The 25213-nt window shown below is 52.8% G+C and overlaps 10 protein-coding genes across 10 annotated transcripts; 5 read left to right on the top strand and 5 right to left on the bottom strand.

Moving 5' to 3' along the window:
• Positions 1-30: 30 nt before the first annotated feature.
• Positions 31-1297, bottom strand: P153DRAFT_333042 (18S rRNA biogenesis protein; the record flags this gene model as incomplete). The annotated part of the gene is made up of 1 exon (XM_033665545.1): positions 31-1297. The coding sequence occupies exon 1, from the start codon at positions 1246-1248 to the stop codon at positions 31-33; it is 1218 nt and encodes a 405-aa protein (XP_033527009.1). The 5' UTR covers positions 1249-1297.
• A 416-nt stretch (positions 1298-1713) lies between these two features.
• Positions 1714-3504, top strand: P153DRAFT_284022 (uncharacterized protein; the record flags this gene model as incomplete). The annotated part of the gene is made up of 3 exons (XM_033663299.1): positions 1714-1830; positions 1933-2049; positions 2176-3504. 3 exons carry the CDS (start codon positions 1714-1716, stop codon positions 3502-3504), a joined length of 1563 nt encoding a protein of 520 aa, XP_033527008.1.
• A 392-nt stretch (positions 3505-3896) lies between these two features.
• Positions 3897-4730, bottom strand: P153DRAFT_354113 (uncharacterized protein; the record flags this gene model as incomplete). The annotated part of the gene is made up of 1 exon (XM_033666487.1): positions 3897-4730. The coding sequence occupies one exon, from the start codon at positions 4728-4730 to the stop codon at positions 3897-3899; it is 834 nt and encodes a 277-aa protein (XP_033527007.1).
• A 146-nt stretch (positions 4731-4876) lies between these two features.
• Positions 4877-5762, top strand: P153DRAFT_363918 (uncharacterized protein). The gene has a single exon (XM_033667478.1). The coding sequence runs from the start codon at positions 4897-4899 to the stop codon at positions 5689-5691; it is 795 nt and encodes a 264-aa protein (XP_033527006.1). The 5' UTR covers positions 4877-4896; the 3' UTR covers positions 5692-5762.
• An 824-nt stretch (positions 5763-6586) lies between these two features.
• On the top strand, positions 6587-7396 carry P153DRAFT_393589 (uncharacterized protein). The gene has a single exon (XM_033671246.1). It carries the CDS (start codon positions 6648-6650, stop codon positions 7254-7256), a length of 609 nt encoding a protein of 202 aa, XP_033527005.1. The 5' UTR covers positions 6587-6647; the 3' UTR covers positions 7257-7396.
• A 705-nt stretch (positions 7397-8101) lies between these two features.
• P153DRAFT_333036 (carbohydrate-binding module family 24 protein) lies at positions 8102-13653 on the top strand. The gene is made up of 8 exons (XM_033665544.1): positions 8102-9100; positions 9237-9831; positions 9891-10348; positions 10413-10692; positions 10746-10781; positions 10927-11972; positions 12022-12121; positions 12214-13653. Exons 1-8 carry the CDS (start codon positions 8165-8167, stop codon positions 13347-13349), a joined length of 4587 nt encoding a protein of 1528 aa, XP_033527004.1. The 5' UTR covers positions 8102-8164; the 3' UTR covers positions 13350-13653.
• Positions 13654-13834: 181 nt separating this feature from the next.
• On the bottom strand, positions 13835-16296 carry P153DRAFT_333033 (alpha/beta-hydrolase; the record flags this gene model as incomplete). Its single annotated transcript, XM_033665543.1, has 2 exons — positions 15576-16296; positions 13835-15356 (listed from the first exon to the last, which is right to left on the bottom strand). The coding sequence occupies exons 1-2, from the start codon at positions 16031-16033 to the stop codon at positions 13835-13837; spliced, it is 1980 nt and encodes a 659-aa protein (XP_033527003.1). The 5' UTR covers positions 16034-16296.
• A 248-nt stretch (positions 16297-16544) lies between these two features.
• Positions 16545-20944, bottom strand: P153DRAFT_333031 (AAA-domain-containing protein). The gene is made up of 3 exons (XM_033665542.1): positions 20743-20944; positions 17229-20694; positions 16545-17175 (listed from the first exon to the last, which is right to left on the bottom strand). Exons 1-3 carry the CDS (start codon positions 20912-20914, stop codon positions 16581-16583), a joined length of 4233 nt encoding a protein of 1410 aa, XP_033527002.1. The 5' UTR covers positions 20915-20944; the 3' UTR covers positions 16545-16580.
• Positions 20945-21954: 1010 nt separating this feature from the next.
• Positions 21955-23813, top strand: P153DRAFT_283935 (eukaryotic translation initiation factor 3 subunit D; the record flags this gene model as incomplete). The annotated part of the gene is made up of 3 exons (XM_033663291.1): positions 21955-22162; positions 22223-23459; positions 23528-23813. 3 exons carry the CDS (start codon positions 21955-21957, stop codon positions 23811-23813), a joined length of 1731 nt encoding a protein of 576 aa, XP_033527001.1.
• Positions 23814-24093: 280 nt separating this feature from the next.
• Positions 24094-25133, bottom strand: P153DRAFT_420581 (RNA binding protein-like protein Tma22; the record flags this gene model as incomplete). The annotated part of the gene is made up of 4 exons (XM_033672254.1): positions 24094-24790; positions 24872-24959; positions 25021-25040; positions 25091-25133. 4 exons carry the CDS (start codon positions 25131-25133, stop codon positions 24363-24365), a joined length of 579 nt encoding a protein of 192 aa, XP_033527000.1. The 3' UTR covers positions 24094-24362.
• Positions 25134-25213: the final 80 nt, after the last annotated feature.

The raw sequence follows: 25213 nt of genomic DNA, 5'->3' as shown, positions 1-25213 counted from the left end.
AGTGGGGTATCATTACTACAAGTTATCCATCTACGCAACCTTCCTCCCGACATTCCCCACGCCCCGCCCCACAACACTAACAACAACCTCCTCCTTCCCCTCACCCGCATCTCGAAACCCCCAGCCACTCCCGCCAAACACCTTAGAGTCGCGCGCGAGCTGTATAACCTCCTCGGTAGCGAGCACATCTCTACCGAGACCAACGCGGCCGACATCCTCCGTACCCATAGCCATGAGCATCAAGATCGTCGGCGCAGCAACGCTCTCAACACATCCGCCCTGTGAAATCTTCTCGAGAAGCTGGTACGCGCACTGCCTCCCGATGTCGTCCGCAGGGACGCCGCCTTCAGGCGGCGAACACACATCAGCCGAGTATATGCATCCCGTGCTCGACTCAGCGACGAGGCTGAGGCCGAAGCCGACCGCGCCTTTTACTTTCTGTGCGGGCGTGCCCTTCTGCGCGGGTGTGGGGATGAGGGGCGCGGGGGAAGCGTCGGAGAAAATGTACGTATCTGGGACGAATTTATTAAGGATGCCTCTCGCCTCGAAGATCATGCGCTCGTTGTTTGTCTTGGGGACTTCGACGCAGTACGCCACGCCGCGGATTTTCTTGACGCGGCCTGGGTTGAGCAAGTGCAGGGTTTTGGGCAGGCGGACTTGGTGGTTGAAGACGAGTTGGACTTCGCCGCCTGCGCTTTTGGCGGGGGAGGGGGCGCAGGAGCGCTTGAGGATGCGCAGTTCGATGCTGCGGTCTATGCCGAAGGATTTGTAGAGCGGGAGGAGCGCGGTGCGGACCGTGTCTGCGGAGACGTCGCCGGCTTGGGTGCAGGAGGTTACGCAGCCTTCGCCGTGGAAGATGACGTTTACGTTGCCTTTGCTGAAGGGCGAGAGTAGGCAGAGGGGGATTAGCCACCAGCTCACACCCCGTTTGGCGCATTCCCGTGGAATCTCGTGCCGTATGACGCCGCCCGATGCGCCGAGGCCTTCTGCTGAGCCGGTGATGAGTCCCGGGCGGTAGACGAGCGTGGTGCCCGTCATGCTGAACTGGATCTGGGAGCCGTTTGTGATGGCGTCGAGTAGGCGGATGAAGTTTGTTTCATGGCGTGTGAGGCCCGGGTTCGTCGACGAGGAGCGGATGGCTGTGATGCGAATTGGGCGGCCGGTGAGGGTGGAGAGGAGGAGCCGCGTTATGAGGTGGCGGTGGCCCGAGAAGTTGAGGGGCGCTTGGAGGGATTCGTCGGCAGCCATTTTGCGAGGTTGCTGGTGGGGAGAGGCGGGGTGGTGGTGGTGATGTTGGAGAGTTGAAGATGGGCGTGCGATGCGACTGGAACTTTCAGAAATTTTGTGGGGCAGATCCTTAGCGCTTGTTCGCCGCGGGCATCCAACATCCAGCAAGTGTTGTAGCAGTTACTTATTCCCAGCGAAACTAACTCTAGACGACAATGGACCCGATATATGGACAGCTATTTAGATCGAATGGGCGTAGAATTTGTCTGTGCTATTTGAGAGTAAATATGTGGTCACCAGGGTGGATGCAACCGTGCGCGACGCGGTTCCGCGTTCTCGAGTCCTGGGGAAAGCGCGTCTCTCTCAGCCCTCACTCACATCGAAACACCGACTTCATGCTGGAACCTCAACTCCTCCCCACTCCACATCGATACCGGTCCTAGTCTCCTCTGAATACATCTAACCCACCACTCAACCACACATCCAATGACAACATTATCGAGAAGAAATGTCCCCAAGCTTCTATCCACGGTGGGCGGGAAGCCGCATGCAAACGACAAGGATCATGAAGAGACATACCAGCCGGAAGGACCAAAGAAAACCGTGAATGGAAAGTCGCATACAGGCGACCAGGATCCTGAATTATCAAATGTACCACGCCAGAAGGGGACCACGCAATCCAGGGAAGCATTGGATGTAATTGAGAAGCTCAAAAAAGAAAGGGAGGAGGAAGAGCGACTTCTCAACGCTGAACCTGAATCTGAGTCTGACGATGATTTACAAGCCCCGCCACCTCCACCACCCACCAAAGACGTTACAGGCGTGTTGGACAAGCTGCGAAGAAACCAAGAGCCCTCCAAGCCTGACAACCAATTGACAAAACCTCCAACCCGATCATCGTCGTCATCATCAGTGACCCAACTATTCATGCAAAAGAACAGTCAGAAGATGCCTGATACTGCACTGAAGACTGCACCGAAAGCATCCAGCAGGAGAAAGCCTACTCGAGTACAGGCTCCTCGTCAAGGCACATACCAAGCTGGCAAAGCAGATAAAGCCAAGAGAGAACTCGAGGAAGAAAAGGAAAACTCGACAGCTCCTCAATCTGACACAGGCTTCGATTTTGACATCATGGCATTCCCAGAGAAAACATCGAAGGGGCAGAAGACACAATATGGCGCCAAGGCCAAGCCTGTCCGTAATCTTCATGGCAGAGCTGATAAGAATCGCATTAATACACAAGAGAAGAAAGCGAATGTTTACGGAAAGACGAATCACGTTCAGAAGGCCGAAATCGAATCAGACAACGATGATGATAGTGACGCATGTTCCATGAAAAGCAACAACGATGCAGGGAGAGAGACGATTTCAAAACCTCCCAAGCGCACAAGACCCTCCACTCTAGAAGATGACGAACTAAGAGATCTTAGCGATCCCACTAACAAACGATCCAAGACGTCTTCCAATCCTGCCCGACTGCTTGAGCAGCTCGGTGATTGGAAGGAGGGTCAGTCATCCCCGCCTGACTCTAATACCCCACGGGAAGACCTCGATAAGATGGACGCATACGTGGCTGAACTCAAGGAAATGACTGAAGTTACACAATGCGTGATATGTGAAACACCGGTCGACGAAAACGTTTATGCGGAGTTTTGGTACGGGAAACCAACTACCGTTAAAAATCAGACCGCGTTCTGTAGTACGCACAAGAGGATAGCGGCAAATGAAGAGTATGAGAATGCAGGCTACCCGAAGATTGACTGGGATGCACTGCCTCGGCGGGTCAAGAAACACAGAAAGGAGCTTTACAAGGTGCTCACCAACGACCGATCAAGCAGGTACAGGGACCGCTACGAACCCATCGCACTGACTGGAAAGGCCGGGGCAATACGCTCCAGGCGAAAAGACAGACCACAGGACGAGCAAGACGAAGATACATCCTTTGTCCTTGATGACTGCAATACTTACCCCGGCTACTACGGACCCCGCGGTCGACGTGCAATCACCGAGACCATCATGAAAGAGCTGCGAAATGAAATCAAAAGCTGCACAGACGCCGTGGTTCAAACCTCCGGCCCAGCGGCTTTCGTGCAGGCTGTGCTTGTCCCTGAAGTTGCCGTCTTGCTGATCATGGAGGATTGCATGGTCGACGGAGAGGAAGCCGAGCAGATTAGAGAGAACACGTACGACATGGGTTTGCATCTGCATGAGGAGATTGAGGATGAGGTGGATGTGCAGGATGAGAGCGATGACGAGAACGAGTATCGTCACAAATGAAGAGATGGTTCTGGCAGCAACCATCCGTAAGAAGACTAGGGGAACGGTTGCATTTCGCATTTTGAACGCCATTTTGACGAGCCTGTGGCATGTCTGCGCGTATGGGCTTCCGCTTTTTTGATCTTTCGCGTCTCAACACTTTTATTCACTCGGAACAATTCATTGGTATCCACGGCATATTCTGCTTGGTCGTTTTCTCTTCTTTGCCTTGCAGAAGTCTCTCGTCTGAAGATTATAATTTAATACCCCGCTGACCAAGCTCTTGCTCGTCGCCGCAGGTGAGCACTGTAGTTCAACATATCCGAACCACCGTCCAAGTCAAACCACACATCAACACATCGCACAGCCAGAACAACCCAATACCATCACCAAAGCGGCAAGCACTCAACCACTCACCTATTCACAACAACACGATCAATCTTCCCACCATACGACGCGATATCCTCACCAAGCAACCCCTGAAATACAACATCGAACCTCTCCTTCGACGCCAAAAACCGATCCACATGCAACAAGAAATCATATGTAGCATAGCGCATCTTGAACGCCGCGCTCTCCGCGCCTTCCTCACCAATCGCCCACACGTATGAGCCAGCATCAACCTTCACCCACACCACCCGCGTCCGCGGCTGATACACCACGTCCTGCTCCCCCTCGCCCTCAACGCGCACAACATAATTAACACGAACCGCAAAATCAACCGTTGCACCCTGCGTATCATCAAACACCACACCCCCAAGCGCAGCAAAGAATCCCCTCACCATCCCATCCAGCTCACGCAGCGCCCCCTCCCCCAATCCAAATCCCCCAAACACCTCCCCCAAAACCGCACTTCGCACATCCCCCCGTGCCAAAACCCGCTCAATCCCCCCCTGCCCTCCCGCAACCGCCTCGTAGAAAACCCCCAGCGGCCCCGCCATCGCGCGATACCCCGCCGCCGCCATATCGGCAAACGCACGCGTCGCCTCGCCTGCAACGCCGAGATCGAAATGCGTTGCTTGGCCCCGGCCTACGCGGAAATCCTCATTGAAGATTGCAGTTTGCAGCGCTGCGACGGAAGATGTGGAGGTTAGGTAAGCGAGATTTTGCGCCGCTTCGGCGGAGGCGTTGGGGGGATGGATGGAGATTGTTTGTGGAAGGGGTGGTCTTCCTGCGTTGAGTTCGGCGGAGGGACTTGTTGCTGCTGTGGAGAGGGCGGTGTGCGTGTTTTGCTGTATGAGGTCCATTTTGGGATTGGGATGGGGATTGGCGAGCTGTCGAGTGTGAATGTTGGTTTGCTTTTATTGGGTGTTCATGCTTGAGAAGCAGGGGAGCCTCTAGGTAAACTATCTACCCCACACTCAATCATAGACCCTGCCTTCTTACCTCTACAACCCACCACGCGCGCCGACAATGCCAAGCCTCGAAGACATTACATACTCGCGCGACGAGACCGTCGCCGCCGTCCGCGATTATTACCAGTTTCTCACCAAGATGTACTTGGATGAGACGTATATCATTGAGCCACCTCCAGAAGGCTGGGCACACATCACCAACCGCCATTCCACTTTGGACAAGTCGAAGGAAGTCATTAATCTGCTCCGACATCTTCCCTACATCAAATCCACCCTTGACAGCACCGTCGACGCAGAAGGTGCTCCTGATTGCACCTTCGCCGACTGGCAGGACATTTTCCAGCGCGCATCGGATCGCAGGACTATCACAATAGGCACGGAGGACTCTGCAATCAGCCACTACATTCCCAAACACGTCGTCGGCCTCACGTGCGGTGGGCGTCACAGCCCCAGGTTCCTACTCGATGTCAAGCTCGGCATTGTGCAGTGGTATGAGTGTCCCGGACAGATGAGCGACAACGCGAGCCGCGAAACCGTCGACGATGATCCGTACGACTATTGCGCCGCGGAAGAAGAGGCGGAGTGGCGCGCAGAGGGCGAGACCTGGTCGATTCCAGACTTCTTTGAGGAACTGAAAGAGCAGTTTCGGCGGCTCAATTTTATCCCGCTCAGCGGCAGGAAGGTGGTTCATGTGTGGAAAATATCTCCTCCCGACTACGAGGCTATGCTTGTCGGGGTGCAGGACATCTACCGTCAGCATGCATGGCCGGATCTGGAGCGGTATGATAAGAATGAGTGCCTGAAGGCTGTCGCGAAGTTTATCGAGGAGGACTACGCTCAATTCACGCCTTAGGGTGGGGGTCTGACTTGGTCTACTGTGGTACCCCCCAGAATTTACTCAAATCGCCACCTCGCGCGGACAAATCTTAGCGAATTGGAAGGACTGTTGTATTCTCAAGAGTTACCTACAACGTATGGTGGGTGTGTTTTCAATGTGGATCTGGGAGGGGATGGCTGGACGCTGCACCTCTTATTCGAGGTTGATTTGACAGCAGAAAATCTTGGCTGTGGCTGCTGGCTTGCATATGCAGGCTCCACATCGGAAATACACCCACCGTACGTTGTAATTGAATGCGTCTCTTATTCTTAGTATGTTCACCGGTTCGCTTAGATAAATGGCAATATGGGGGCCGGAATAGCAGGTTGCAGAAGATACCCCTGCATAAGCATCAAGTACATCCTGCGAACTTTAATGCCTATGCTGGGTTGGTTCTTATGTGGAAGCGGCCTTGGCAGCTGGTCAGATCCATGATCAGGGCTGGGTACTGCTGATCTGTTACGGAGAGTGAGGGACTATACCCAAATAGGCAAATGCTTGCTAATATAGGCATAGATTCATGCTTAAGCAGGTATATGTACCTAAGATTCACTTGATGCTTATATTGGGGTGATTTTATATTGGGGTGATGTTCATGATGGGGTATCTTATGTACAGGGATATCTGGGCAGCCTTACCACTGCATATATTGGACTGCAGACGATCGATCCCGAGGTTGCAACACTTGCCAAATTGAACACATTTCTCATGCAGGGGAGCATCCTTAACGCAAAATAATATGCTTCCAATCAACCATTCACAGACCATGTCATGACATATGGATGTGAGGCTGACTGCATTGTAGTTGTGAAGGACTATCGTAATCACCTACGATTGCCTTTGTCTGACACTGCTCGACACGACCTCTCGCCTTCTTACTCAGACTCGTACCTAACACACTTCTCTGGTCGTCTTGAACAACAACTTCGAAAATGCACAACTCAATCTTTCTCAGTGTTCTGCTCGCTTTTCTCATGAAGGCTCCCCTATCAACCGGACAAGTCTCAACAACCACTGCCAGCCCGCCATCAACCATCTCACCACCTGCATTAACGACTCTGTTTGTACCAACCAGTACCCCCCTACCAACGAGCTCCCAATCACCAGACCCATGGCAATGCGCAACCAGAAACCTAACGCAATACTTCGACGTTCCAAGACCTAGCGCCGTGCTCCTCTCTGCTCTCGAATCCTACGGCGACAAGCTGATCAAACCCTGCCTATCTACCGCCACCGGGCTCAACAAGCTGTCCTGCTCCGTATCCGAGACGACGCAATGGTGCGGCTTTACAACCGACGCTACGCCTCCCATGAAAACGAGATATTCCGCCTACGGCAGCTCTGCAGCGTCGTGGTACAGTGCGAAGAGCGCCGCGATTCAGAGTGTCAGGGGAGACTGCCCGGTTACGTGGGAGAAGTTTGGTCCTCTTGATCATGCGTGGTTGAATCAGACGATTGCGCATGCGAAGTGTTATGATGGGGCGTATCCGAGGGAGAATTCGAGTGCGGTTTCCGCTTCGTCTACGTCGAAGGGGGGGTGAATGTGCAGAGTTGGAAGCATTCCAGGCACCTTGATATACATACAGTAGCTGCGGTAGTATCTGAGCTTGGTGAAGTGTTGCTGTGGCCTTTTCTCGTACGAGTAGTGAATGTATTTTCTAGAGTAGCCCGTTTATTTGAGAATTCACTCAACACATACTCAACTCCCATCGCCACAAGCTCATTGCTGTGCCCACAACATTTTCCCAATGCGGTTACTATCCCAGCGCTCGTCAAAGTGCTTCGGGTGACTGAAACGGCCCCCATTATCGCCAAGACCTGGTCAATATTCATCCGAGTCTGACATTTTCATGCACGTGGCTATGTAGTGCGATCCACGAAAACCTACCTTCCGTTCATACATCGGCGCTTACTTCAATCTATCCCCAACATTTCTTCCATCAAGTCGGGCCAATTGACGACTAGAGCATCTGGCAAGGCTGGCTCCTGCATTCACTGCTTATGCAGGAACACCACGCAATTGGACGCTTCAGGATTGCAGTAAGTTTGTCCACCGACTCATCGGCTTTGAGTTCGTGTAAGCACTACTGCTGTGCTTGCCTTGCAATATGGTAGGTTATTGATTGAGGGTGTTGCGGTCAGAGTAGGATTGTAAAGAGGACTGGTCGGCTGAGTTGGGCTGACCGACCTCGAATGCAGCCCCTGCATGCTCTCCCGATGGCCCGCCATTGACGTCAAAACCCATCGTTATCATACCACCACGGCCAGGCTGAGATTGCTCAGCCGTGAGAGGGTGAGGTCTAGGGCCTGCTGTTCACATGTTCTTATATCTCAATCAGTGCAAAGCTCAAGCGGCATCTCGTCCCTCCACCAGTCTTTTCCGGTGTATAAATTCATACTACCATCCATATGACGGTTCTCATAACCATACCATATCTTTCCTGAATCCATGTACTTGTCAAAAATGAGATTCATAGCGATCGTGATCGCCTTTGGAGCCCACCTCGCTCGTTGCGCGGTGGACATCAATGGCAACCCGGTCACTGAGCCTCTTGATGGGGATGACCCATCACCCATCAGCGACCCAAGAACCTACTATCCCGATCAACACGACTGTCCACTTACGTGTTCCGACTACACGAACATCCACAGTTGGACGCCATACATCTCAGTCGAACGCCTCCAACGTTGTGAGGAGCCTATGCTTCTTCAGTTCTCCATCTCGAATCCGCTCGACGATCCCAAGACAACAGTGCTCATACGAAGCTGCACGCTTGGAGGGCAGCAATCAGAGATCCGGACGAAAGTTCAGTCGGTCGAGAACCCCAAAAAAGACGAAGGCCTCCTTGAAAGCAGTCTCGATACTGCGCCAGCATGCTTCTCCGACGGAACCCAAACCACGAGAGATCTGAGCGTCTTTACCGAAGGTAGTGCGAAAGCGAACTTGACCGAAGCTGTCAAAGTCTTGGAGGGTCTGCAGAATTTCTTCGAGGCCAAAGACAACTGCGACGAAAACGTCGTATTTGCGTATTACAAGAAGACAGTGGCAAGCATCTATGTCGGCAAGGGCTATGGCAAGGCGACTGCATCGTCCTTGTTGAGCGCCGTGAAGTCATCGGGGATAGGCTCTAATAGCACTATTGCTCAGGTCTGTGGTAGCGGAAGCCTGCCTGGGGGCGCACTCGGCCTGTTCATCGACGGAAGTGGTGATATTGTGGCTGCTCAGAGATCAGCTGCCGTGTGGAGCAAGGGAGAGTGCGTTGAGACCGAAGGACTCAGCAATGCCAAAAGCTTGCGGAATGTCAAGACATGGGAAATTTCAGGGAGAAACGGTACTGCCAGCAATAGCACTTTGTCGGCTACTAACATGCCTCTTCTGAGAATGGTAAGCAAAATCTCACTTACGGCACGATTACAACGCCATTCTCAACCCATACACATCGTGAATTCCCCTATGATAGATAACATGGCAGTGGACTGTAATAAACGTCTTGTCTGGAAGCTGTACTAATGACCCCCAGGTGCGAGGCCCATCCTCCGATGTACAAATGCACAAGCGTGCAGAATGTCGATACATCAGTGTTATCAGTGGTGACGGTTGCGCCTCGCTTGTATCCAAATGCGGTATATCTGCTGCCGACTTCACAAAATTCAATCCGAACCCCAATCTCTGCTCATCGTTGAAAGTAGGAGACTACGTTTGCTGTTCGGCGGGCGACCCACATACTGATCCCAAGCCTGACCCGCCGAAGCCAGGATCCGACGGAACTTGCGCAACACATCTAATCGTTCAAGATGATAGCTGCGGCAGTTTGGCTAAGCAGTACGGAATCACTGTTAACGACATTGAAAGATTCAACAAAGGCAAGACATGGGCCTGGACTGAATGTAAAAACATGCTGCTCGGTTACAATATGTGCTTGAGCGAAGGAGCAACACCACTGCCCCCTCCTCAGCAGGGCGCTGAGTGCGGACCATTAGTGCCTGGCTCACAACAACCATCGAACAAGTCTGCATCAATTGCTGACCTCAACCCCTGTCCCCTGAAGGCTTGCTGCAGTAACTGGGGCTTTTGCGGGCCATTTCCAGAACATTGCGACATTCACGCTCCTGAAGGTAAGCTCTTAAGAAACTGTCGATTATAGGCCTTACTTTGCTGACTTGGATACTCGCAGGTGGGGGTCCAGGTGCGAAGCTGCCTAATTTCAGAACTACTTGTGTCTCAAACTGCGGCAACGAGATCAAGAAGAATGGCGGCCCCCCTACAGCATTCCAGCGTATCGGATACTACGAGTCGTGGAATCTGAACCGTGATTGTCTCTGGCTGAAGGCCAAGAATGCGAACACTGACGGTAGTTACACGCACATTCACTGGGGCTTCTTAGAGATTGACAGCAAGACTTTCAAGCCAGTCGTTGTTGACAAGCATAAACAATGGGCAGACTTCAAGAAGCTGAAGGATGTAAAGCGCATTGTCTCGTTTGGCGGGTGGGCGTATTCGACGGAGGCCGCTACTTACAACATCATTCGAAGCGCGATTATCAACAATCGGGAGACTTTCGCCACGAACATTGCGCAGTTTCTCAACGATGAGGGCCTGGATGGCGTGGACATTGACTGGGAGTACCCGGGGGTAGGCAATACATGACCTTCTTCCATGAAAAGACAGTGACAGTTGCTAACCTTGAAATTCACAGGCTCCGGATATCCTGGTGGGCGGTCAACCAATTGGTCAACCGAGCGATGGTGTGAACTATCTCAAATTCCTCACAGTCTTGAAAAATAAAGTTGGAACCAAGTCGGTCTCGATCGCTGCCCCCGCATCGTACTGGTATCTGAAAGCTTTCCCTATCGACCGTATCGCTGCCGCCATTGACTATATTGTATACATGACGTATGACCTGCACGGTCAGTGGGACTACGGCAATCCCAATGCCTTCGATTCCTGTGCGTCTGGAAAATGCATTCGAAGCCACGGTAGGCTATTGGAATCTGATCACGGTCTGCATTTTCTGACAGTGAACTTGTAGTCAATCTTACTGAGACGCGAAATTCGCTTTCTATCAGTACGTCCGAACAATACAGTACTGGGGCAGAAATCTTAGTACAGCGTGTTACCCTAAGATTGGTAATACGTTGATTAACTGTACTAAGAATGCTGCCCCTTTTCTGTAGCTTCAAACTGCAAGTCAATTACTGACCAGATCCTAGTTACCAAAGCCGGTACACCAAACAACAAGATTTTTGTTGGGGAGTCAAGCTATGGCCGATCATTTCACATGGCCACGGACGGGTGCTGGCAGCCTATGTGCGAGTTCACTGGCTCACGGACAAAATCAGATGCAACACCTGGAAGGTGCACCGGAGAGAGCGGCTATATTTCTCTTGCGGAGATCAATGAGGTTCTTGGGCGCAATGTAGGTGCCCGGATTTTCCACGACGGTGCCTCCAACTCGGACATCATACTCTACAACGGAGACTATATCTCCTACATGACCGATACGACCAAGAACACACGACGTAATGACTGGAAGGGCCTCAACTTTGCTGGCACTATTGATTGGGCTGTCGACTTGCAACAATTCACTTCCGACGACTTTGACGCACCGCCCAAGAACGGTGCTCCTGGTACGCGAGGTTGCGTCGGAGGTCGAGACATCAACGTCAATACCGGAGACCTCTGTGCATTCTCCTGTTCCTTTGATTTCTGCCCTGAGACTCTCTGCGAATGCAGGGTTGAAGGCAAAATCAAGGCTCTACCCGCAGAGGTCGGTGGCATGGACGATATCATTGCATGGGACGAACTTGACGTGGATCTCAATCGTCTTTGCAGATTTGCTTGCAAGCATGGCTACTGCCCAGACAACGTCTGTACGCACCCCATTGTCGAACCAGATGAGGATGGCATTGTGATGTACGACCCCGAGAACGACCCGACCCAATTCGACTATGACGCAGCACGGAAGGCAAACGAGATGAACTGCCTGATCTACAAAGATCCGGAGTTTCGAGATGCCAGCGTGAACCAGTGCTATGCTCCGTGCAAGCCTGCGATGGACGAGGCTGAAGCGGAGGGTCGAACGACCAACTACGGTTGTGTGGGGTTTTTCCCGACAGCCCAATATCCGGACGGAATACCATGGCAGAAGTATCCAGGGACAAGCTATGAGGTTGCGCCAGCCAAATGTTCGTGTGACAATTGGTTACTCAATGAGATCGCGGACACCATCATCGAAGCATTGCCAATCATTGCCCAGGTACGCATAACTGAACAGGATCCTGTAAAGAACATCGCTGACGTTTCAGATCGGATGCTATATCCTCATGTCTTCGCTAAAATTCGTCCTCGATGTTGGCGTGAATTTCCTTACTGGAGGCGCCGGGAAAGCTATAGACGCTGGTTTGGGTACGTTATTGCTCTCCATTTCATCAATACAACAGCCTATTGAACCAAGCTTTTGCTTGTGTACTGTACGCATAGACTGACGAGATCTGTAGACATGGCCGCCACTGCTGCGCAGATGGCCTCTTACTTCTATCCAGAGGAAGAAGACCCAGAGGGCGCATTCTCATGGTGGCTAAGCCCGTGCGGAGGAACTGAACTCGTCCCAGATGAGATCAAGAAGGTCTTCGACATCCTTAACAGCATAACAGACGGCGTGTCGAGTTTCAAGAAACCGAAGGACGACAAAGGCAAAGGTAGTGGAAAGAAGGGCGATGAAGCCAACCCTACGGACCGGAGCAAGCCTAAAGGCGGCACTGGAAAGGGTCCCAACGGCACTGGTGGTTCTTCCACGAAGAAAAAATGCAACATTCGCCCGGGTGAGGACCTCAAGCGAATGGGTGCAGCGAAGAACACACTACGAAGTCAGAAATGCGTGGCCGACAAAACCCAGAAGAATGACATGATTGTCACGTCGCTCAGCTATAAAGCCAATCCAACTCAACTTCCGATTATAAAGAACTGCGCAAGAGAACACACACAAGCCTGCTACCACTACAGCTCGGTTATACGTGGCAATCCGGCATGGCAGACGCTGACCTGCCCACCTGAGGCCGCAGCAACAGCCCATGAGATGAGGAGACTTGCACCTACGTCCTGGAGTAATCAACATGACGGCACAGGCTGGCAAGATGAGCAATACCGGCGAGAAGAGTTTTGTGACAGGGACGAGTACCCTCCGTTGTACCTTCTGGGTCCACAGAGCCCCGCGTACCTTAACAGTGGACAAAACGTCAATGGCCAACTTATACGCTGGATACCCTGGAATGAAAACCAAGGTGCGGGCAATAACTGGAAAAGTACATGCTTCATACCACCGTTGGAAGGGTCTCGACTGAGCGACGCCGAATTCGCGAGAAGATTCAATGCTGCGAACAATAAAGTCAATCGCGTCAAGCAGATGGTGACGCAGACGTTTGCCCAGATCGAAGTCGATCATCGACCGGAGTTTAGCTTTGGCTCTTGGGGACACACGGGACAGGCTGATAGGGACGATGGACTGTGGGACAACCCGTGCTGGCCGAATGTGCTTGCTCCTGAAGACCCCGGGTTTTGCATCATGAATTTCGATCCGTGGTATAGGGGCATTCCACCGCCATACAACTACAGAGCGGCCGCGCCACCGCCGTAGGTGGAAAGAACCCGGATGGATTGCCCAAACAAGGTGCGTCTATCTTCTAATTCAGGCTAGCTGTCTGGTGTTGCTTACTTTTAAATATCTTTGTTGGTAGCATATTGACGGGTTTGAAAGTAGGATTCCAGATCTCCCGGATGTGCGTAACACGTTGCTCGTCTTGGCTGGAGAAGTTTGGACCGTGTTCCTTAGGTATCCAACAATTGCTACTTTTTGTATTGTGAAGACATGGTGCAAGCGAAGTCTCTGCTGGAAAGGAGAAATATCAAACTTAATGCATAACTTGACTAGAAGAAATGACAGACGAATAGTGTCAGATTGACAAAACAAGCCGTATATTTACTAATTACATCTACTCAGTGAATTGCAGATATGCCTACCACGAACTCTATGAAAATCAAGGGGACGATATACCAACCCCCAGCACACACACCAAAGAAAATCGCTAAATCCAAATATACATTACATTACACAGCACCAACCTAGTCCCTCCCCACCTCACCCTCCGCACTCCTGCGCTGATAAAACTCCGCAACATCCTCACACCCCCTTGGTGTCCGACACACCTCCCTCGCTTCCTCAGGCGCAGTTTTCCACAGCACTTCTCGGACCTCCTTCCCCACCTGCTCAATAGCGTCCATAGCCCAGATGACGTCAAGATGCTCATAACCATCTATAACCTTAGAATGCACCACATCAACAAAAGGCTCGCGATTGCGCTCAAAGCGGCGCAGCAGCCGCCGTCCGTCGACGAGATCATCTGCGCCGCAGACCCAGAGCGCGAAGGGAGGCGTATGCGGGCCGTACCATGCGAAGCGGGCGCGATCCTCATCACCACCGCCATCTTTTGTCTTCCTGTCGAGAGCAGCGGGAGACAGTCGTTCGTCGTCATCAGACTGTTCGTCCGGAGACCGAGATCGCTGGTCCTCTTCCTCGTCTTCCCTCTCCTCGATGCTCGTCTCCTCGCGCGTGGATAGGATGCATTTCTGGCGCGCGAAACACTCGCGGCCTAGCCACCAGCGCATACTCTCCGCGCTGACATAGACGGGCGCAAATTGGAACATGCGGTCGCGCAGGGCGCGCTCCCACCGGTCGTCGGTCCAATTGAACAGGAACGAGAAGACCTGGTACCCCATCGCGCCGTAGAACTTCGCCGGTAGAAGCGCGTGCATGCTCATCATGAACGGGATGAAGGCATGTATACCGAACACGGCGCGGAACATGCCCGGGCTAATCAAGCTCATGAACTTCAGGTACGCTTTCTCGATAAGCGGGCCCGCGTACGCGGCTGGTGCCAGTGCGCAGAAGACGGAGATCTTGTCGCCGATGTCGGGTCGCTGTTCTTTCGCAAGGGCAACGAAGGATTGTGTTGTGCCTTGGCTGTGCGCGATGAGGCCTAGTTTCTCAAAACCCGTTTCGGAGAGCACGCGTGAGATGAGGGCGGGCAGGTCCATGACGCCCATTTGACGGATGTTCCAGGCCCACATGCGGGGATCGTTGTATTCGAGCATGACATGTTTTGGGTTGAAGCCGCAGCGGTTGTTTCCGAGCCAGACGTCGTATCCGCTCTTGGCGAGGAAGAAGGCGAGGCTGTCGTCGTCTTGGGTGCAGTATGCTCCGGAGGACTGCAGGAGCCCGTGGATCATGAGGACGGGGTACTTTTTATCGCCTGGTGCGTACTGCGAGCCTGCTACGCCGGGCTTTGAGTTATTATCCGAGAAGATATCCGGGGAGTGCGGTGTCCGTTGCGAATCGGCAGATCGTTTGTAGTCTCGTGGGTTGTAGATGTGCCATAGCTCGATAATGAAGCCGTCCTCGGTCTGAACCTCAAAGGCCTCGCAATCGAGGCCCACGCGGCGTGCGTAGTATCGAACATCGCATTGGATTTCATCTGGACCGCCTTCCAATGGAACAAACTCATCCGCATCCTTGCCTTCCTCTTCACTATCAACCGTCTTCTCCGTACCTTCTGCGTGCCGTCTCTCCCACGCTCTCTCCGCCGCACTTCTAGCTTTCCGCCGTCTCTCTTCTTCCTCATAGAACGGTCTCCGCTTATCCGGATTTCCAGAAGTCACGTGCAGCCACGCACGCTCAGCCACAATAGGAATACTCGTGAAGAACGCGCCCAAGATGATGATCAGCAAAAAGCACAGCGACAGCACAGACGAGGAAACGCGGAACATCCAGCAGTGGACCTTCCTCAGTGTACTCGGCGGGCCATACATTGGTAGTGGAGGGAACAGCGGATTTGTCCTGGAAGAAGGCTTGGAATCTCCCAATGGCGCGTCTTGTTTCTCCTCTTCTTCTCCGTTTTTCTCCTCAAAACGGACTCCGTGTATGGTTCCGTCTTTTGACTCACGTGAACACGCCTCCAAAGGCTTTTCCTGAGAAAGATCCCGGTCATCGATGATGGCTCTCAGCTTGTTGAGCTTCCTTGCTTCATCGATAGGCACGGCTGGTAATCGGTGACCATTTGCAGTTTGTATTACCGGGTCTTGAGCCGTGATGAACAGGGCTTCCACTGCTTGCGTTGACCCGGTCGAATCATCTTCCTGATGTGGCGAGTATTGTCCGAGACGCTCTGCCTGTTGCGCAAATTCGATTGCTGCTTGCGTTTTAGGAGTTTCTTCCTCGCTGCCCCCATGTGTTAGGTTTTCAAGAGTTGTGATTGTGGTGGCCATGTTGTTCTTGCGGGTTCTCTAGTGCAACGACGGCGCAGTGGAGAGATGTCATACGAGTGGGGGGCGCCAATGGGGTGGTCGACCGAAAGTTAGCGATAGATGTGATATGAGTTGCAAACAGCTTTGTTCGTAGCAGAGAGACAAAAGCGGGAGCGGAATAGAGGATGTAGAATCCATGGTGCTTGCATCTTGCAAGGTTAATTGCTCACGGATCAACATATCCACTTCCACGAAGTTGGTAGAAAAACGTAAGTTACGTCAGGATCTTCCTGAGCCGTGGGCTGTGTGGAATGCACAGCCAATAGTAAGACTTGAACAGGAGTGTGCATCTCAACGATATTTCCAAAATGGTGGTTCAAGGGTGGATCAATCAGGGGTGGCCGCCCTTATCCGATTTTCACATGTTATTATCGCGCGCTTGTCTGACTATTCCCGCGGGGACATGGTGACATCGCGCGATACTGTAAACGTCAGCGAACGCCATGGCTTGGGAACATGAAGACTTCCATGCCTCCGCTTAACAAATATTATTTAAAAAACTACAAAATCAAGAATACAAATCGTCGTCCTGCGCTGCATCCCCAAATCCGCCCTCGGCAATATCAAGGCTGTTTTTACTCGCGTGATTCGCGACCGGGGCCTTTCCCTTTCCTTTCCCACCGCTACTTCCACCAGCCGACCCATTCAAATTCATATTGTCAGTGCGAATTGACATCTGTCTGTCGTCTGACGGCGCTTCAGCCTTGCCCTTCCCCTTGTTGCCATTCAAAAGCACCTGATTCTTCTTATCGTCCTCCTTCTTGCCGGTACCCTCAAAGGACTTACGCACTGTATCATAATGTCGCAATTCATCGGCACTAACACTAGGCACGAGCTCGTTGTGCGCCTCAATGAAATCTTGCTCCGTGACCATGACCGCGGTATCCTCTTCCGTGGCCAGGTGGTCAAAGAAGTATGCAATGGTGATGGTTGGTGAATGTGCGGCATTGTACGCCTTGACTTTCTCGTCAACGGCGCGTGCTTGCCGTGTGATAGCTTTGAGCATGGCGTCCGAGCAGAGGGCGTACATATCGGCACCAGTGTATGTAAACGGAAGGCCTTGGGAGACTCTTTGGAGGGAGAGTTCAGGGTGTAGTGTGAATCTGAGTGAAACGTTAGCATATGCGATATGAGAGGAAAGAGGATGAAAACTTACTTCCTTGACAAGGCTTCTAGAATAGTCTGCTGCTTCTCGTGGGTATCCGAGACACCAAGATACAGCATCTTGTCGAATCGACCAGGACGTAGCAATGCTTGATCAAGCAAGTCAGGTCTGTTCGTCGCACCGATGACGAAGACACCCTCTCCGCCATCGCTCATACCATCGAGCTCAGCGAGCAACTGACTGACAATACGGTCCATGACACCACCGCTGTCACCTTGGTTACCACGCTTGGGCGCAACAGAATCCAACTCATCGAAGAACACGACGCAAGGGCGAGCGTCACGAGCCCTCTGGAACACACGTCGTACATTGGCTTCAGACTCACCAATGTACATGTTCAGTAACTCGGGACCCTTGACACTGAAGAAGTTGAGAGAGAATTCTGTAGCGATGGCCTTCGCAAGCAACGTCTTTCCTGTTCCTGGAGGTCCATAAAATAAGATACCACTGCGCTTCTTCATGCCCTTAGCAAAGAGCTCAGGGCGGGACAGGGGTAGCTGGATAGTCTCCATTACAGCGTCCTTCACGTGTGTAAGACCCCCTACGTCTGACCAGCCAACGTTGGGAATCTTAGGTGCCCCAATTGCGTCGGCGAAGTTCTTGCGTGCCGCATCCACAGCGCCATCAAGATCAGCCTTGGTCAAGCTGTTACTGAAGTGACCACCCGCAAGCTCGATGTCTCTTGTGGTGATCTTTTCGGATGAAGCCAAGGATTTGGACGCAGACACCGCGAGCGCTTCCAGGCGGTTGCTCTTTGCAACTAGTGCGCGATCTACCACGTCTACCAAATCACCAGCAACCAAAGCTGCGGTCTTGATGGCGACGTTGCCCAGTTCGACGTCGGGAGACAACCTGATTCCAGTGTCTTCGATAACGCTGCGCAGAATGCCTTCTCTTTCGCCTTCGTCAGGTGCCATCATTTCGATTTCGTGAGTGAACAGACCCCGGATACCCTCAGGCACCTTGTCGATCTCTGTGGTTGTTGCGATCAACACACGGGAGTCAGCCAGTATCTCTTTCAGTGCTGTGATCATTCGATCAGCATTGAGTGCGTCGACATGCTTCAGGAGCAGCGCGGTGAACTCGGCACCACACGTGAGTGCTCGCTCTGCTCTGGCCTTCAAGAATCCTTCGGTCTTCACGTCACCACCTCCTGCGCCTCCTTCGGTCACGATGTCGAATGCGTCTATCGAGAATGTGTGCAACCCGAGATCTTCACAAGCTTTTGTGGCCACAGTGGACTTGCCGATACCTCGTTGCGTAGACGTGATCAACACCGCAATCGGTGGCAATCCCAGGTGAATGGCCCTTGGACTAGTAGCTACTGACATGAGTTCTCGTAACCGCCTGCGAAGCGAAGAGATGTAAGGCTTGGGAAGCTCGTCTTGCGCCATCATCTTTTGAGAGGCCGAGATTGGAGTCCGCTTGGCACCTAGGTAGTATTGCCATGCGTTGTTGATAGGTGCAGGTGTTTTCCCCTGTTCGCTTCCGTTCATCTCCATCTTTGTGCTTGCGGCGTCCACTGTGACAGCACCACCCCAAGGATCCTCTTCTTCGTCATCACGAGGCGCCTGTGATGAGCTTGAGACATTTCCAATCTTGAACCAGGCTACCACCTTCGGATTGCGGCTTTCCACACTGGCGCCCTTCTTAGATCTTGATAGCAGTTCATCACTGCCAGCATCCTCCTCTGTTGTGCCTTGGAACACTGCCCGTCCAAGTGACTCGTCGATTGAAATACCAATCAAATCACCACCTTTTACAACTCGCCGTTTCTGCTCGAAGTGTTCTTTAAGAGCAGCAAACAAGCTTGGTTGGAGTAGCCGGTCAGACGAAAGAGGTGTTGAAAGTTTCAAGAGCGTGACGTCTTTGGCGGGTGGTGGCAGCGAAGAGCTGTTGAGCCGTGGCTTGACAGTGGCGCTTCGCGGAAGATGTGACGATTGATGGGAAACAAGGGGGGTGATACGAAGATGTGAAGGGCTCCCAAGATTTGCCAACAATACTGGCGAGAGATAGGCTTGTAGAGGGGTATTCATCTGAGGAAATCCAGACATACTACTAACCCTACGGTTTTGATTCTGTGTTTTGTTGAGGGGGTATTTGGCAGTCTTCTTGGACATGTTCTCTGGTAGTCCGTAGACTCTGACCGGACGCCAATTGGAATCATTGTCTACATTAACCCCTCCAAACGCTCCGAGCCCCCACAAAGGATCAGAAGAGGGTTCCTCAGTAGCTTCAATCTTGACCCAGTCGCCGGAGAAACACCCGACTTTGACCAGTGTATTTATGTCGACGAAAACTCGAGCTTCCTCGTCGTCTTCGCTTCCAGGTTTTGGGTGCATCAACTCGTCGGATATACTCTGCAAAAGCCCATGTGCCTTGAAAACCTTGCTCTTCGATGACGGACCACGGGCGGTGCTTGCAGTGAAGCTCGAGTAAACCGATCCGGGACTGGCAATGCCGTTCGTTCGGTAGTTGCCAGCTCGAGGTGTAGCGGAAGTGAAGGATGAAAGAACGCCTGATGATTGAGGTGGTAGCATTGGCGCATTTAGGGAAATGAAATCGTCTGGATCGTCGTCAGATAGGTCACCGCCATCCGTGCCAGACAGCTCAGAGTCTAGAGTATCCATCGACTCTTCATCTGGTGGAGAGGTGTTGCGAGACTCGGCTCGGTCTTCTGCGGCAGAGTAGAAGGTATCGTTCGAAGTATCGTCCGTTTCGTCGTCATCTCCGAATCCGTTCGAGATGGTGGCCCGCTTCACAGGCGACTGGACAACGGCCGTTTTGGGGCTGCGATGCGATTGTAGCACGACGACTCTAGTAGTGGGTAGTAGCAGACCTTGCGACACAGGCTCACAGGCAGTGATCTTTGCTGGCGGAGGTGGCATGTGAGTGATGGGATGGGCTGGGAGCGGAAGGGGGAGCAAGTCCCCTGTGTGGAGCACTGTTGGCGACTGGAGAGCCTCTCGCACGGCAGTCCTCCAAGCTTGCTCTTGGGCTGTATGGTCTACACTCGCCTTCGCCTTTGTCCCGTTCGAGTCGGGATAGCGACTCCTGGGCCCCTTTGCCGCGCCATTGGGCTGGTTCACAAAGCCACCGCCGAACTTGGCATGCACGTCGTCCAGCTTCCTCAAGGCTTCCGTATCCAGAGTGACGTACACAGTCTCCAACCCCAACGGAACGACATCATATATGCGGACCTCGATCGGCGCATCCCTTCTCTGCGTCTTGTGGGGAGCTACACTGTGGAGAAGCTGCGAGAACGACTGGAACGCGAGCGACGATGTGGGGACATGGAGGGATGAGTGTGGGCGGGCAGTCGCGCTTCCCGTCTTGTCGGCAATGCGCACAGGAAGGATGGTCCACGCGACGTCTTGGGAAGCCACGAGGGAACTCGGCTGCCATGGGGTAATCGCGACGTGATGAACGCGGTTCGGGTCTTGCGCGTCTCCATTCACTGTGAGTATTGTTAGCCAAGGTCAAGCAGCGCATGTTTGTTACTAACCAGCACTTCTGGAACCAGGAAAGAGGTCGTTGAAGAGGTCCTCAGACAGTATTCCTACCTCTCCCTTCAGACGGTCATCACGCAGCAGGCGCGCGGAAATGGCAGGCCGGTCAAGACGCCTTCTCCGCCGTCTTTTGCGCGGATGAAGGATGCCATTTTGAACCTCCATCATCTACAATATGAGGACAGATTCCGAATGGGCGATGTTGTGAGCAACAGAGGCGCCGCGCTCAATCGCATGGACTTGATGGTTACGGGGAGTCCTTGGCGTGATGGAACCTCGGCACTGCATCGACCATCTATGTCTCGGTACGACGCGTTAGGGGATGCTTGTTACTAACCCAGATAGTTCATTCCCGAAGCTTGGAATGCGCCCATGATGCAGAGTCGCTTGTCATTCTCAGAGTGGGCTGTCCTGAGGCCTTGGAGCCAGAAAGTCTACGTTTTACCAGAAATGTGATTCACACTTCGACCTAAACGTGTGCCTCACTGACAATCCTTGTAGAACCGTCGTATCCAACATACTCGACCTCCTCAAGTCTCGACTGACTTTCTTACCTATCTTCTTTCACATGATGTTCTTATTTCTGTGTTGCCCGAATCTCTAGCGTTCAGAAGATCAAGTAAAATCTATTCACGCTGTGGTTACACACAGGATGATGGCAGATGGTAGAAAACCAGATGTCATCAGCAATTGCTGCCGTATAAGATGGAATTAAACATGAAACCAGGAGCTGCAGAGACCATGGCGATGCTTGTAAGTCGTGTTGTTTAAACACATAGCAACGTCTGCAAGAGGTTTTTACCTCGCGATCTTTCTGCAAAGACTCTTTCAACATTTTATCTGTCCCTAACCCTTCTCTCTGTTGTCGAAGATTATATCATCTCAACAGAACTACTACCGACTGTCTGTCTCAAGTATTGAGCGTGCAAGAAAGACTAATCGACTTGTCAATCTCTATATTGTGTCGAGAGTATATGCACTTCAATGGGATGAAGACATGGTTTGCAAGACATAGACAATGTTCACTTTGAACTTCAACAGGGCTTAGCATGTGCTCAACGAACGTGGGAGAGTAGTGAAGTGGTGAGTTGATAGTAGGACGGGGTCGGGCAATACTTTCTCCGTAGCGTGCCAATTGTTCCCCCACCAGCAATTTCATAGGCGACAACAACGTTGAACCCGAGTCAACCCCACGATAACCCGCAAACATGGCTCCCGCATCGCTACTAGACCTCGTGTCCGCGCTGCCCGCCACCGAGGCATGGGGACCCGATGTCTCGACCGAGACGATGCTCGATGGCATTCCATTCGCGCCATACTCCAAGGGCGACAAACTAGGTCGCATGGCCGACTGGACAGAGGGCAAGGACCGTGAGAGGGGCGGACGCCAGCAGTACGGCAACCGCAACTACCGAGGTATGCATCTTCTGTGTAGCATGCGCATGGACTGTGTCAGCGTCTAACAGTACCCCGCAGACCAGCAGGTGTACGGTGCCAACCAGCAGACCAATCCCTTCGCCATCCAGGCCGCAGAGGAGGAGGCCACTTTCTCCGTCGTCGACAACACACGCACATCAGCCCGGGGCCGCGGATTCGGCCGAGGCGGCGGCACTGTCTTTGGCCGTGGACGAGGGCAGCGCGGTGGGCCAGCACAGCGCGGAGGGCGGGGCGCCTTCCAGCGTGTTGGTGGTGGCCGCGGTGGACAGCAGTACGACAACCGTGGCGGTGGCCGTGGCGGCCGGGGAGGACGTCGCTTTGGCCGGTGGGACGACAAGCCCCAGCGCAACCGTGATGCGTCTGTTCAGGTCAAGCCTGACTGGAACGTCATGGAGGAGATTGACTTCTCTCGCCTGGGCAAGCTGAATCTGGACACTGGCGACGGCGAGGACCTCGACAACTACGGATTCCTATACTACTACGACCGCAGCTACGACAAGCAGCCGGGCGCGAAGACCTCTGAGCGAAGACTCAACGTCCTCGAGCGCGCTGCCTACAGCGTCACAACCTCCAGCGACCCCATCCTGCAGGAGCTTTCCGACAAGGACGAGGCGACTGTCTTCGCCACGGACAACGTCCTATCCATGCTCATGTGCGCCACCAAGTCCGTCTACTCCTGGGATCTCGTTTTCACTCGCAAGGGCAAGCAGGTCTTCATCGACAAGCGCGACACCTCCAACCTCGACATGGTCACTGTCAACGAAAATGCCGCCGACGCGCCTCTCGAGATTTCCGAGGGCAACAAGGACTCCATCAACAGCCCTGGCGCACTTATGGCCGAAGCCACCCACATCAACAACATCTTCCCTCTCCAAGTCGTTGTTGAGTCAGACACAAATAAGGTCACCATGCCCAACGAGCACCCATTCTACAACGAGGAGGTCGAGAGCGACCCGCCAGCCTCCAAGTCATACAAATACCGCCGATTCGATCTTTCTCTGGAGAAGGACGACGAGCCACTTCATTTGATTGTCCGAACAGAGCTCGACGCAGTGATCAAGAACAACATCAACGGCGAGGACCAGTTCTTGACCATCAAGGCTCTCAACGAGTTCGACAACAAGGCGCAGGGTGCCGGTGGCGCTCTGGACTGGAGGTCGAAGCTAGCCAGCCAAAGGGGTGCGGTCCTAGCCACCGAGATGAAGAACAACTCCTGCAAGCTCGCCCGATGGACTGTGCAGAGTATCCTAGCCAAGGCCGATACCATGAAGCTTGGGTGCGTATTCCCTTCCCATCCCCACACCTGCAATCAATCAACAAACACCTAACTAACACACTCAACAGTTTCGTCTCCCGCACCAACCCAAAGAACAACAACGACCACGTCATCCTCGGCGTCCTCACCAACAAGCCCCGCGAATTCGCCTCCCAGATGGCCCTCAACCTCAACAACGGATGGGGCATTGTCCGCACAATCGTCGACATGGTGCTCCGCATGGACGAGGGCAAATACGTCCTCGTCAAGGACCCCAATAAGTCTCTGCTCCGCTTGTACTCGGTCCCCATCAATACGTTCGAGGAGGATGACGTCGAGGATATGCAGGCCCCGGCCGAGGATGATGAGGAGTAATTTTATGAATAGGGGGCGGGTAGGGGCTTTTGGGACGATACCCGTGTGTTCATGGCTTCACACGATTCTGATGCTGGGATGATAGATAAAATATTATGATGGTGTTGCATGTGTGTTTTCTTTTGTGTTTGGTGTTGATGATGTTGGTTTTCTGTACTGTCTGGATATCGTATATGTGAGGTAGGTAGGCCTCGGTGGGAGAAGGCTGGTATATCTGGGGTTATATGTTTTGTATCTTTCTTTTCTGTGATGATTGAGAATAGGAAAAGTGAGATGAAGCCGATGTGAAGGTTGGATTGATAGCTTTCAATTGTCAACTTGAAACAATGGAAAGATAGGGAGATTCCTTATAGTATGACATGTTCAGAGTGAGACGGGAAGGCGGTTTGGATTTCCGAGGCCGTACTGAAAGATACAGAATCCCTCCCTTGATGCCATCACCCATACTATGCCCTCAACCCAAATCTCTCTCTCTATTCATATCCGTCATCATATCCCCTCGAACTAATCGACGCTCTACCCCAAGACAAGAATCCCTCCCTTCCTCCCTCAAACAACCCCACCCCCCGCAGCATCCTTCTTCTTCTTCTTATCCTCAACAAGCTCAATATTATCCTCGGGAACATTCTCATACTTCTCGACCAAAAAGTCCTGAATATCATCGCTCAAATCGCCCTGGACCGTAATCTCCTCGCCACCGCCAGGGATCTTCGTCACACTGGAGCCCGTCGCGAACTTCTTGCCAAAGTCCTTGGCTACCTTCTTGATGTCGAGACCAAATGCTTCTAGCCCCTGCACCGCGGTCACGTACTTGCGCTTGTTGCGCTCGATGCGCTTGATCAGGATCTTGGATGAGGCGCGTGTTTCGGCCGCCCGGGCTTCGGCTGATGCGGCTTTTGCGGCTTTCTTTTGGGAGTCTTTTTCTGCGCGTTTTTGCGCTTCGAGGGAGAGGGAGGAGAGGTTTTGTTCTAGCGTTTCTGGGGGAGGGAGGCGGTTAGCGATGTTGCGTGTAGGCTTGATCGACTAAGAGACTGGTATGGTGTGGGGGCGTTTGGTACCTTGCGAGTATAGCTTCGCGTGCATGTCGGGGTGCTCTTCTTCAAGCCATTCTTGGCACTTCTTCGTCGTGCCGCCGAACTCGCAGTACTGGTGGGAGGGCCTGTTAGCTTGCTGGTGGGCTTCGACGCGTTGCTGGTGTCCTACCTACTTCGGGTGGTAGACTGCATACTGCGTGGTGTTAGGTGTTGCTAAAAGAGGGTGATATAGGCGGGACTTACCTCCGCAGTAGGTGACGCTTCTTGGTAACGTGTCGGCAGACATTGTGTCGAGGAGGCTTCGGTGGGTGGTTTAGAGTCGTAAGAAATGCTGCGTCAGAGTTGAGTTGTTGTAGGAGACGGAGT

The sequence above is a fragment of the Dothidotthia symphoricarpi genome, assembly GCF_010015815.1.
Source record: "Dothidotthia symphoricarpi CBS 119687 unplaced genomic scaffold P153scaffold_4, whole genome shotgun sequence".
NCBI classification, from domain to species: domain Eukaryota; kingdom Fungi; phylum Ascomycota; class Dothideomycetes; order Pleosporales; family Dothidotthiaceae; genus Dothidotthia; species Dothidotthia symphoricarpi.
The sequence above is the reverse complement of the archived record's forward strand: the minus strand, read 5'-3'. Positions and strand labels throughout refer to the sequence as shown.

What these genes read in the sequence shown, in the direction of transcription:
- P153DRAFT_333036 (XM_033665544.1), top strand. Translation starts at nt 8,165, where the DNA reads ATGTACTTGTCAAAAATGAGATTCATAGCGATCGTGATCGCCTTTGGA. An exon ending in ACATGCCTCTTCTGAGAATG is followed by an intron (nt 9,101 to 9,236) that starts GTAAGCAAAATC and finishes AATGACCCCCAG; the next exon opens with GTGCGAGGCCCATCCTCCGA. An exon ending in AGCTATAGACGCTGGTTTGG is followed by an intron (nt 12,122 to 12,213) that starts GTACGTTATTGC and finishes CGAGATCTGTAG; the next exon opens with ACATGGCCGCCACTGCTGCG.
- P153DRAFT_393589 (XM_033671246.1), top strand. Translation starts at nt 6,648, where the DNA reads ATGCACAACTCAATCTTTCTCAGTGTTCTGCTCGCTTTTCTCATGAAG.
- P153DRAFT_333031 (XM_033665542.1), bottom strand. Translation starts at nt 20,914, where the DNA reads ATGATGGAGGTTCAAAATGGCATCCTTCATCCGCGCAAAAGACGGCGG. An exon ending in TCCTGGTTCCAGAAGTGCTG is followed by an intron (nt 20,695 to 20,742) that starts GTTAGTAACAAA and finishes CAATACTCACAG; the next exon opens with TGAATGGAGACGCGCAAGAC. An exon ending in CTAGAAGCCTTGTCAAGGAA is followed by an intron (nt 17,176 to 17,228) that starts GTAAGTTTTCAT and finishes CGTTTCACTCAG; the next exon opens with ATTCACACTACACCCTGAAC.
- P153DRAFT_363918 (XM_033667478.1), top strand. Translation starts at nt 4,897, where the DNA reads ATGCCAAGCCTCGAAGACATTACATACTCGCGCGACGAGACCGTCGCC.